Source organism: Vanellus vanellus (genome assembly GCF_965231255.1).
Source record: "Vanellus vanellus genome assembly, chromosome: 3".
In the NCBI taxonomy this organism is placed as follows: Eukaryota; Metazoa; Chordata; class Aves; order Charadriiformes; family Charadriidae; genus Vanellus; species Vanellus vanellus.
Window position 1 is genome coordinate 37,324,366 of NC_138907.1, and position 12,128 is coordinate 37,336,493.

At 35.6% G+C, this 12,128-nt stretch overlaps 1 protein-coding gene across 1 annotated transcript in view; it reads right to left on the minus strand.

Annotated features, from left to right (window-relative positions):
• TTC27 (tetratricopeptide repeat domain 27) overlaps positions 1-12,128 on the minus strand; it is a 126,908-nt gene that overhangs the window by 22,558 nt on the left and 92,222 nt on the right. The window contains exons 11-13 of the mRNA XM_082481738.1: positions 10,470-10,565; positions 8,156-8,278; positions 1,927-2,154 (exon numbers count right to left, since the gene is read on the minus strand). Coding sequence (XP_082337864.1) covers positions 1,927-2,154; positions 8,156-8,278; positions 10,470-10,565 — 447 coding nt within the window. The remainder of the gene's footprint in view (positions 1-1,926; positions 2,155-8,155; positions 8,279-10,469; positions 10,566-12,128) is intronic.

A 12,128-nucleotide genomic window follows, 5' to 3' on the forward strand; every position in this document is an offset into this window, starting at 1 on the left:
CCACCACTGGAGAAGTGACTGCATGAGCTCTTTGATCGCTGGAATTGTCTCAGTCTACCCTTGCAAGATGTTCACAGTGATAGTGCAAGAGAAATGCGTCTGTCACCCACTAAGCATGTACTAGAACAATTCTGTGAGCAGCAGTGCTAATGAAGACGAGTTTCAGATTATTGTAACTGGAAGACTTTCATTCCTTTGTGGATTCTCCAAAGTCTAATATGGTGGTTGTCTCATACTGCGAAGACCTACCCTCAGAGTCACCAATCAAATTTGACCAGTTGGCCAAAGAGTACACAAGATTAAAGGAGGGTTGACAGAGAATGGTCTTATCCATTAGATATTTTGGGGAATCACTTGCTGCAGTCTAAAAATCCCTTCAGCCAGAAAGGTTTCTGATAACCACCAAAAAATATGAATGTCTTTGTAATAGGGAGTCCTTGTTTACCTGATAAATTCTTCACAATTCTGGGAACAATGTGTTAATGAATATTTTCCTTGTATTAAAGTCCTTGTATCTAGAATCACCCTACTCTGCTCTTTGTCCACAAGACATCCTGGAATGGGAAACAATTCCTTTCTGTAGCGACAGAATACAGATAGACTTTAGAAGCCAGTGCTATGCCAATCCACACTATCCATTTGCTCAATCTATTTGCTTGAAACTATCTGTGTGAATCTTAAATAGAGCTTCCTGAGCAACAACAGGAGGAAATGTTCGCTTTCCTATATGGACTGGCCTATTTTTCTTGGATTGCCTTTCATTTTAAGCTTCCTTTGGATAGGACACAAAAGAAAAAAGCATCTCAGCAGAATACTTCTCAGCTTTGAGGCCTGTAGGCCATTTTCTGCAGCCTTCTATTATCCAGAAGTCCTCTTGATTTCAACAAGGTTCCTATCTGAGTAATATGTATTTTGTTGGCATTTCCTGAGTCAGTGAGAGAACTGAAAGACAAGGGAAGCATTTTTGTTCATTTTGCTTTCCATTCTAAAGGTGTTTATAAGTTATCTGGAGTTCACTTGAATAAGAACAGGTCTCTGATTCACTGGAATAAATTATGCCATTGAAATACAAAAAAGGTTCAGGATATAAGATTTGAAAGGCTGGAGGCCTTTCAAATTTTTCTACTGCAGAAGTCCAGCTAGTTATGTGGAACTCAGAACAGCAGTCATCTTTGGAGGGCAAGAAGGTATATCCTGCTTTCACATGGACCTGGAAATGGCTATGAAGAACACAATTTATATACGTAAACAACCAAAAAGCTGTTTTAAATTCTCAAGGCCTTTCACAGGGTGGACCTTACTGGAATGGGATATAGTGGCTGATAAACTGAAACAAGATTACAAAAATTGTCTGCAGAACAGCTTGCAAAGGATCTGTCAAAATACCCAGCTTTACCAAGAGAACTCTTTTGACTGTGGTTTCAGTTTTGATGCATCACTGTAATAAAAGCTACTGTTATCACAAGTGTAACACTGCTTCTCAGGGACTACAGAGGAGGACAGACTAGAACGCTTGAAAAGTCTTTTGTGAAATACAGAGATCAGAGTTTGTAACTTAAAGCCAACAGACAAGGCAACAGAATAATTTCATTAAAATCTGTACAGCATTCTTCTTATAAGTATTTTGCTTGACACCTGTTCATGATTTATTTGATGATAATTATTAAATTTCATTGGCTTGATCTCTTTGAAGTAAAAGAGCTGCACAGGCAAAGAGTTAACTGCATGCAAGGACCTGAAAGAAAAAGCACGTCTTAATTTCATCGTGCTACCATTTTTAGCCAGGCTTCCAAATACATGGTGAAAAAGTTGCTAAGAATAGTAAGAAGCTGTTATTTTGACAATTATGCACAGAATTGCCTTCTAAAAAAGTGTGTCATCATTCAAAACCGAATACACCAACTAAAACCAAGCCATAAAACCAACCTGCATTGGGTTGATCTGCACTGAACGTTCAAAGCACTCCACACATTCCCTGAATTCCCGGTTGCGGAGATGGAGGAGGCCTTTCGAGCGCTGGGCACGGGCACTGCGGTGCCTGGAGATCTCCCAGGCCTTGTCATAGTACTGATGGTCTTTAAGAACATCACCAAGTAAACAATATAATCCTGGTGTTTCCTTTTTCTCTAGCTCCCGCCTGAGTATTTCTTCCGCCTGTTAAAGAACAAAGAGAAATCAATACATACTGGGCAATTTATTTTCAGTTAATCGCCCACCTGAACAAATAACCCTTTAGCACCTTGCAATCATAGTTGAAGACTAAGAAGTAGGGGTAGTGAGGAAACAGTATCTTGATCCAACACAGCATCAATGATGAAGTCTAGAAAGAACCTGGTTCCAAATTGTTTTTAAAAAAACACACTTGAACATCAACATAATATGGATGCTTTTGGTTTAATGCACCAAGGAAAATGTACCCATTAAAAGAAGCAGCAGCTTGCTCCTCATTTTATATCTTAGGTGTGTATTCCATCCCAAGAGCAAATATCAGTCCTGGACACCAAACCTACACCTACCTCATAGCAATGCAGTATCAGCACCATTAAGATATGTGCAATCCTAATAGTTTATCATCTATGTTTTTTATAAATCCTAATAAGTACTCTTGCAATGACTGTCATTCCTTTTTCTCTAATTGCTCGTTTCTGAAAATAGTTATTTCCATTCTATTATGTCTGAAGACGCATCCACTTTCATACCATTGGTTTTGGAAATGCTATTCTTTTACATAAGATACAGAAGTTAAATTTATCCAAATGTTAGAGATAAAATATATTCAGAATATATACATTATGGAAAAGACAACCCACAAGCTGGGTCTCCCAGACGTGTATTATGGGCTGTAACCAACTTGCAAAAGCTCTTTATCTCAGGGTCACTATCTTGCTCTGACAATACAATTCTTGTTTCTCTTTTAAACAAGAGATAGTGTGTTTTCTGTGCCTTTTTGAAAAGATAAATACACTGGACAGATGATCTGTTGTTCAGACCAACAGATCTTACCTCAGCCCCCTGCTGCAAAAATGTAACATACGTAATTCAGCTTGGTATAATTTTTCTATTAGAAAAGATCTATTTGAAGCATCTGAACCAAGAATGATTCAATGCAGCCTGCCACAGAACTAAAGTTTGACATTGTAACAGTAGTCATTCTTCTATCATAGCTAGTTTATCTAAAAGGAAAGCTGATTTCATCTCTGCATTTAAATTATTACTGCTTCTCTTGTTTCTACAAGAACTACTTTTTTTGCCCTTCCGATGATCTCTAGAGAATCAAAGTCACTTACTACTCTTCCTCCAAACAGTAAAATTCAATGATCCTGTCTGAAAATCACCTTTAGAAAAATGACTTCGTTTTGCTTTGTTTTGAAATATTTAATGTATAGTAATTTTAACACTTCATTCTTACTATCATTTTTATTAAATAAAGTAGCAGTAAAAGTCTACAAATATTTGAAGTGCATATATGTGAAGAAACTATTACTTAAAGTTTAGAATTTACCTGGTGAAAGCACTAGAAAACCTCACCTAACAAGGATATCACACTTGCAGAGGGTTTGGTTGAAGGGCAGTTTACTTCCCCTTCCCTGCCTCCATTAGTTGCTAAGACAAGATTAAAGGAACCCATTTTAATAATAGAACTTTAAGATGATTTTTTTCTAGAGCACAGAGAACTGGGTGCTTTATTATTGCAGTAATTGCATTAGGCACCAAAAGGTAAAGTGTTTGGTTTTTCTTCCCCTTCAGATAAAGAAAAAATACTGAAGTGTTTCTGTGCGAACAGCAGCTATGAGATGAAAAGTGCACTGCATGCTGCTGCTTTACCTCTTCCTCTGCAGGGCACTTCCAATTTCAGATTGCTTTTCTGTGGCAGTGCCTAGTACTAATCATACACTAGACTAGAAAGCCAACCATTCACCAATTGCATCTCACATTTAAGAGCATAAAAACATCAAGTTCTGGTCTAAGCTTACAAGAATTCATTGCCAATATAAATATTTCAGCACACAGATAAATCAGAGAATTAAATAAGCATAAGTCTGACTTTTTCTTAATCTGATTAGCTATCTGATCACCTCTCTGGCATGTTACAAATGTTTTTCTTACTTAAATCTTTAAAGGCTTATACAAAGGGGGTCATAACTACAAACAAACAAAAAAATATATTGTATTCTCAAAACATTTGTCATTTGTCTTGTACAAAACCAGATTTCTCATTTTGCCTAGGTTTTTGTGAAGAAAATAATCCTGTCTCCTAAGTTTGTAGTGAACTATCTTCAAAAATGCACATTTATTCTTTGATAAGAACCATGCTTCTGCAAAAAGCAAATTTTCTCTTAACAAAAAATATTAACAAGAAACATTTTCCACACAGCTCAGACAATGTATATAAAAGAAATATAACCACTAGAGGTTTATTCTTACCCATTAAATGGATATTAATGATTAACTCGCATGCTTTATAACTAAAAAATTTATCTAAATTAAATAAGCTTTGATAAGAAACTTATCAGTTAAAAGTTACCTAAAAAGAAAAAATTGCAGCTGTATAATCCTTGCTGACTGAAACAGATTTAATTATAACAACACTGCTTTTCACAGAATGGTCTGTGCCAGAATTGATGGCATTCAATACTCAGTTCAGAAGTCAGTTGATCTAAACGTGTGAAAAATTTAGGCTGGTATCTTGCTTTCTGGACTACAACAGTTGGCATGGGACTTAAACAGGCAAAGCTTCACAAAAATCCGCAATCACTAAAGAAGGGGCTGTTTTAAATAAAAGGCGGTGCCTTTTTATTAGTCACTACAGAGACTTCTGGGAAACAAGTTCAGGATTCATCCTGCATTTGACTTCCCAACCCTAAACCTCCCCTTGCTGCCCCATCTACATGTTCCCATGCTTTTATTTTATTTCTTTCCTAAAAGGCCCTGATAGCCTCACTCTTAACAGATCTACCAGTTCTACTATTTGACAATTAATTCCCTCGCTAGTTCAAAGTATATCCTAAAATGCTCTCACCTTTTCTGCTTGCGCATTATTCGCTAGGCTACGAGAGAAGCAGCATGAAGAAGTAGAACAGATGAGCATGCGAAGAGGTAGTGAAAGAAAAGGAGAGCTCTTGAGTTTTCAGTTCATCTTCGCTGTAACTTTATGTATGACCTTGGCAAGCCATTTACTCCTCTCTGTCAATTTTGTAGCTACGTATAGGAGTGCTTACCTGCCTTCTATGTCTGTTATGATACGTACTGGAAATCAATCAGGTTCTTGAACGATCTCATGCACTAATCAGTATAGTACTACTTGACTTTGCAACTGGGAAGCATTTTCTGAATTTAAACAGGAGCTTCTGAGATCTTACCATAATCGTGTTTCCTCGCTCAAATGTTTTAGAGGTATCTGTGTCATGTTACGACAAGAAAAATAACTCTGTGGAACGTGGATTACTGGGTATGTTGGTCTAAAACCAAACTGTGTACCATGCTGTTTAGTCTGAGGAAATGATGGCACAGGATTAGGGCTGAAAACAGGGTTGTAAAACGGAATACCAGGCTAAAGGGTAGATCTCATGAATTTACCAAAGGTCAGCAGCTACTATGGTCTAGAGCTCCTGCAAATGAGAAAGGCCTGTCAATTGGAAGAACTGAAAATTCACATCTCTGGTTTACCCTTTCTTTTTTCGTTAGCAGGGAGATTTTTAGTGTATTATCTATTTCTGGTGAGGCTGAAGAGGGCCTCTTAGACCTTAACCAAATAAAGTTGTCCGATGTAAATAATACTCTTGAGATGTCTGGGTCCTCCTCACAGTTAAAAGAAGGGACAGGGACACTTTTCAACACTAGTTCTCACTACACACATGAAAATTAGTGTCTGCTTTTGCAGCAAGTCTGTTAAAGGAATACGAGTAAAAGACTGGGATGAGAAAGCCACAGCAACTGTCAACATACTGTGCATTCAGATTTTATAATACTTTTTTTGTGTTCTGTGCCATGTTTTGTTCACCGCTTGGCACTCTGCTACTCTTCTGTTGACTCATGTTATGACATCAGTTTCTACTAATTTTGTTCAGATTATGAAACAAGTGAATATAGAGCCATATCTAGTAACAATAAAAGATCCACAGAAAGTTTGCTAAATGTTAGCGACATCTTACTCTGCAAAATTTGTACTGCTACATGGCCCTATTATAACTGAGTGAATTATGTATTTGTCAAGTACATAATGTGGAGCTTCACATAGCCTTATTTACATGCACTGTTGCTTTGTCAGTGCATGGTTCAAAAGTAGGAGGACACAACATACAACTTTGCATAAGTACTCATCAAACGCATTGATATTGCTGATATCTGGCTGTTTTATTGGATTTTTCAGTATTTAAATTCAGGTTTTCTATATAAAAGCATTTGTTAGTGAAAAACATGCAGAATTTTATTAAACAGAGTTTGTTCCTTGGGGCACATATATGCCAAGATTTTTTAATGACGTGAATAGCCACTGAACAACATATTCCTCTAGTAGATTCTCGTGCATTTCTAAGAGATTAACTACCATGTGTAAAAACATAAAAAGATTTTTGATAAATACAAACAATTCATGCTCTGAAAGCTTTCTGATAAGAAGTACAAATAGTCACTCCCCTTGGTGTACAGCTAAATGTTTCTAATTTTCTGGCTTTTTTGATCTGAAGCTAGCTTTTTTGCCCAACACTACTGTTACTTAGCACTTACATAGTATTTTCTGGTTTTCAAAGCACAGCACAAACCCTCATTCTGAAAGCATTTCTAAGCAGTTTCCTGTGTCAGATATCCTGTCCTATTCTCCGAGTGCCATTTTCATAACTCCCTAAGGGCAGTTTGTGAATGTAAGTAGGACAGAATGCATTTCCAGGAAATGGAAAATATTGACCTCTACTTCTTCACTGTACTGAAAAGATTGGGATATTTGCATACTATCCCCAAGGCATGCATAATGTGACACAGAATTTGCCGGCAAAACATATCTGTCTGTTTATAATTCCCAAAATCTAGTCGCCGGTGCACAATAATTAGAAAAAATATGTAAGTATAAGAAATTCTGCATTTTTTTCTATTAATTGAAGTTATAACAGTAAGCTTAACTTAGTTGAAGCACAGTCTTTGTGATTTTGTCTTCATAAAGGCACACATACATTCATATATTTAATGCTACCACATACCAAACAGAGGGAGAGAACAGGGAAGGGAAGAAAAGAAAAAACATTTTTATCTGAGACTGAATATTTCTGAAAACTATATAAATTCTGAAAACAATGCTTGACAGCATAAGTTCCTGTTATAGTTTTTATGTGTGAGAGCTTGCACCAGAAAGAGAACACAGCTAAAGTTACATACAAGCAGGCGTTGCTTTCAGGTATCATTTTCTAAAATTTTCCTACCATTGCTTTAATAGTAACAGCAAAATAATCAAACCTAGGAGGGCTGCTACAGCTTGCTACCAGCATTTTTAAACAATTCTGTCACTGATACATAGAGTTAGGTGATGGCTTTAAATTGTCTTTCTCCGGAGCTGGTCATATGTAGCTGCAGCAGGGTTAAAGAAATCATGGACAAGTTCAGGAAAACATCAACATAGACTTAACAAAATGAAGCCTTTTAATCTTATGCCACTTCTTGTTTCAAATGTTTGATTCTGTAATTTGAATATGTTAACATTATGTAATTAAATACATCAAGCACCGATGTTGTTCTACTTAAAGTGTTTCGGGAAAGAAAACTAATATCCGCTCCAGACAAAACTCCCAAGACCCCACTATGAATGATTGCTACAACCTTCTTGAAACGCCCACATTACACCTTGCTGTGCATCCATAGTTGTTAATTTTTCTTTAATATTTTCAAGAATCACTACCACAATCTTTTTGCTTCCCAAGTTATTTCTCATTTACCAACTTCTATTTCATGTGGTCATTACCGCAAATATTTTTTTTTTTTTTTTTAGCATTCACAGGTTATGACAGACTCATATATCATGTGTCCATTTTTCCTAAACAGACTTTCCTTATGATAACCTTGTAGAAGTGAGTGTCACTAGTGAATTGACAGCTCAGGCCAGACAGTCTTTCATACTTCAGATCCTATTTCAAGACAGAATCTCAGTTGTAAAACATATCTTTCTTACCTTTCCATGCTGTCCTGCTCTTTCATAGCAGATCACTGCATCTTCCCACATTTCCAGCTCCTCAAATATCTGTAAGGCAGAGCTGGTGCATCCCAGCTCAAAGAGTAAGCTTGCAAGCTGACGCTGGAAAGATAAGAAATTCCAGGTAACTGAAAATAGGTAAGTAAATACTATTTACATTTTTAAAAGATGTTAGAGGCATTTCTGACATCAACAAGAAGCAGACAGAGAATACAGAATTATTCTCTTGAAACTTCAAGCTGGAGCCTCAAACAATGTATATACCTCAAAAAAACCCCATCAATAGAATCATAATTGTTTTTATTTGACTTTTGTTCATGTCAGTAGCTTAATTACTTTGAAATAGTTTCTAAAATAATGCAAAAATGGAAACAGACATGGCAAAGATGAATTGACAGAGCTGAACTTCCACCCCTTAAAAGAGGCACGTGGCCCTTACAGCTGGAGAGCAGCTGCAGCAGGATGTTGGGAATGCTAAGAGTGGGAAACAGAGCCTGAAGGAGGGTATTAAATCCTCTTCTAACAATGCTTTGCGACAGTAATTTGTATATGTGCAAACACAGGTGCAGAGAAAGGCTCTGATACAATTTTGTTAGGTACTCATGAGAAATCTCTGCGACTGGCCAAGCAGCCACTGCCAAAGGGTGTTAATTTTTAGTCAAATCAATATTGGGTTTGAGTTCAGGTTCAACTCCCTAGTTGAGTTTTCATCACAGATAAATCAGCCTCTTTGTTATTTCAAATCCAGCTATTATTTCAGTGTACTTATAAAAATAAATGAGTAATCTTTTCAATTGAAAAATAAACAAGGTACGTTTTCATGACTTTGAAAAGTTGACTTTGGTCTTTTGTTTATTTTTTAAGAGATTAAAATCGCATATAGGTTTTCATCTCTGAAGAATGGATAGCTTATTTACTGTGCGTGACAGATACACAATTTGGTTTGCAAAAACAAATGGGGGCTTTCTGTATAAGGACACCTAATTATGCTATGAGATCCCATACAGTGAACTTCTATAGTGTTTTTAGTGATCCTGAATGGATTCCCTGAAGTTCTCTGTAGATGGCATGGATCTCTCTTTATAGGCTTGGGTTCAGTACATGTTACAAATCCAAGGAGTCAGCATATGGGAATAGACTGGTAGTCAAAAAATTAAGAGCTGGATACAGCTCCTTGACATAAATACATGATAAACTGAAAATTCATAACAAAGTAATTATTTGTTAGTTTGATATTAATCGCTTAGGAAAAAAAAAAGTACATTTTCCAGTGTCTGGAACTAAATTTTATTTACATTTTATTAAATTTACTCAGAATAAAATTTGGTAAAAATCTATAGAGGCAAAGCCTCTTCATTACTATGACTAGAAGACTGCAGCCATCTTCCATTATAAATCCCTATTTTAGTATTTCTATCTTTGGCTTGGAAAATTGGCTTGGATTGAAAAGTGCCACTCTGACAACTGGAAATGAAAACCACATTTGCTAGTTTTATTGCAAATGCCTGTTGAAAGGTTGTGCGGAATAATTTGAGAATGCTGGGAGAAGACATGATTGGCTAAAGCAACATGCACTGAAGTTAGAAATCAAAACGGAATAGAACACCATCAAAAGTAAACAACATGAACACCTTTGGAGGTACGCAATGCAAACGGTTTTCTTAAGTTTGTTAATCAGATCAGTTAGTTAAATCATCAGATAAGACTAATGTTTAGATTTCTGTTCTAGAAAGAGTTTATTCTGAAGATTAACAATGTAGTTTTGGAAAAAAAATATCCTGTCGGCAATAGTAAAAAGGGGCATGTCTTGAAAATAAAATCTTTCTCAGCTCAACTTCTTCAGTGTACTTTTGACTCCTAATTTGGCTGCTTTGAGCATGATCCGCTCCCTGAAAACAACCCAAAGTGAGCGATCACTAAAAGGTGAGAAAGATGCAAGTAATAGTAGCATAAGTAAACCAGTAATAAATTGGAAGACAGTGGCAAGATTATTTTTACAAGAGACATGTTGGAAGCTTTAAAGTTTTGGTCCATTTTTTACTGAAGGAAAAAGCAAAGAATTGCACTACAAGCAATTACTTCTGTGCACGACAGAACAAGACATCTGAAATCAAAAAACTGTAGAACTCTATTTCTTTCCAGAACAAACTGGTGTGTTGTTAGCTTATGTCTTTATTTCTACAGTGTTTCAACTCAAGACCATACCACACTCTCTTGACTTTGGAGTCACGCAGTATCATAAATAATAAGAACCAGACTTTTAAGTTAAAGCTTCAATGGAATTGCGTCACACCTGTATGGCCCAATGTGGAGGCACCTGACAACAGTAGAAAATCTTCATGCGTTCAGACACTGATGTATTTGCATCTTCAAATTGGTCTGCAAGTGCCTGTAAATGCAAATTATATTCTGATTTAGTATTTACTTAATCAACCTAAAAAAATAAATTCAAAGCATTCAGGGTTTTAAGCGTGCTTGACATAATGGAGAAATGGTATTAAAGATAACACTAAACACCAGTAAGCTTACACCATAATACATTACAAGTCTTGATTACCCCATGTAAGAAAATGCAATAAAAGTTTATGTAAAATCTCTTTATTACAGCTAATAATAAAAAAGGAATAAGAATCAAATTTACAATCCCAAACAAATACTTGCAGAGTAAAACTGTGTCAAATATTAAAGTGACCTTGCCTCATGCATTTCAATCCTTTAGCTAGTTTTTCCCTGTCTACAATAGTATTTATGCGCTTTACACATGAAATTTCTTTTTAAAAAGAGAAAGAGAAACATATTACAATGGACCATCCTTTTGGAAACACAGTTCTAATATAGAATAAATTTTTGTGCCTTGAATACTAATCAATTCAGGCTTTTATTTTCTTTTGATGGAGCTTTAGATTGTTGAAATTTTTTCTTCTTAAACCCTTTGAAAGAAAATGGCAACTTTTGCATAGCAAAAGTGCAGCAGCTTCAGCATTTTTTCTCTGAAAATCCACTATGAAGTTAGTTAAATCAAAATTCAATAGCAAGTAAAAGAAAATATTAAAGGCAGCTATATCCATAAAGCTGGTTAGAAGTTTTAAGATAAGGGAGGAACTCTCTTCAAAAGCCAGTCATCACTAAATTAGCAAATTTATGACTCATCTACGCAAGTTTTGCATATAACTCAGTCAATGATTTACAGAAGGAGCTAGACAGGTTCTCAGAATTTTCTCGGCATGGAAAATGTATGCAAAGACTCTCGAACAAAAGGAAAAATTGGATAGGATCACTTCCTTCTCTTCCTTTCTAAATTCAACTGTTGGCTACCCGACCTATATCAATAATGCAGATAATAGTTGTGTAAAATTAAAATAATCAGTTATGCGATTTAAACGTCTAAGCATCTTGTAACTTCTATTGATGTTAATGGGACTTATTAAGTGGCTTCATTCTTTTAATAAGAAAATGTCACTACAGGCAGCAACAATTTAGGCTTTAAATCCATGCTTAACTTCCTGATTTCAAATACTAATATCTAAAATATTCAAGCTTATTCACATTCTCTCTCATAAAATTGTCTCCAGAGACCTGATCCTAGAGATTATCCAAAAACTTACCCCAAGAAAATGCCTGAGGTATATTTGTAGTAAGGAAAGGTACAGACTAATAAAATCGCATTCCTTTACACAGTTCCAAGCAATCCAAAAGGAGTCAGATTCAAATAAAACCTTTAAAGTAATATTATTTAATTACAGAGTTTACTTGACTACAAACTATATAATAAATCGTATTTCACATATTTTCTGATCAAATGTTCTAATGCTCTGCAGAATTACATTTTTTCTATATTCTATTACAATAAAAATTAAACTGAAAAATTGTCCAATTCCTTGGTAATCATTTTACAAGACCAAAGTAGTAAACTACAGTTGGAAAACTTAAAAATAATAATTGCTCTAAGCCT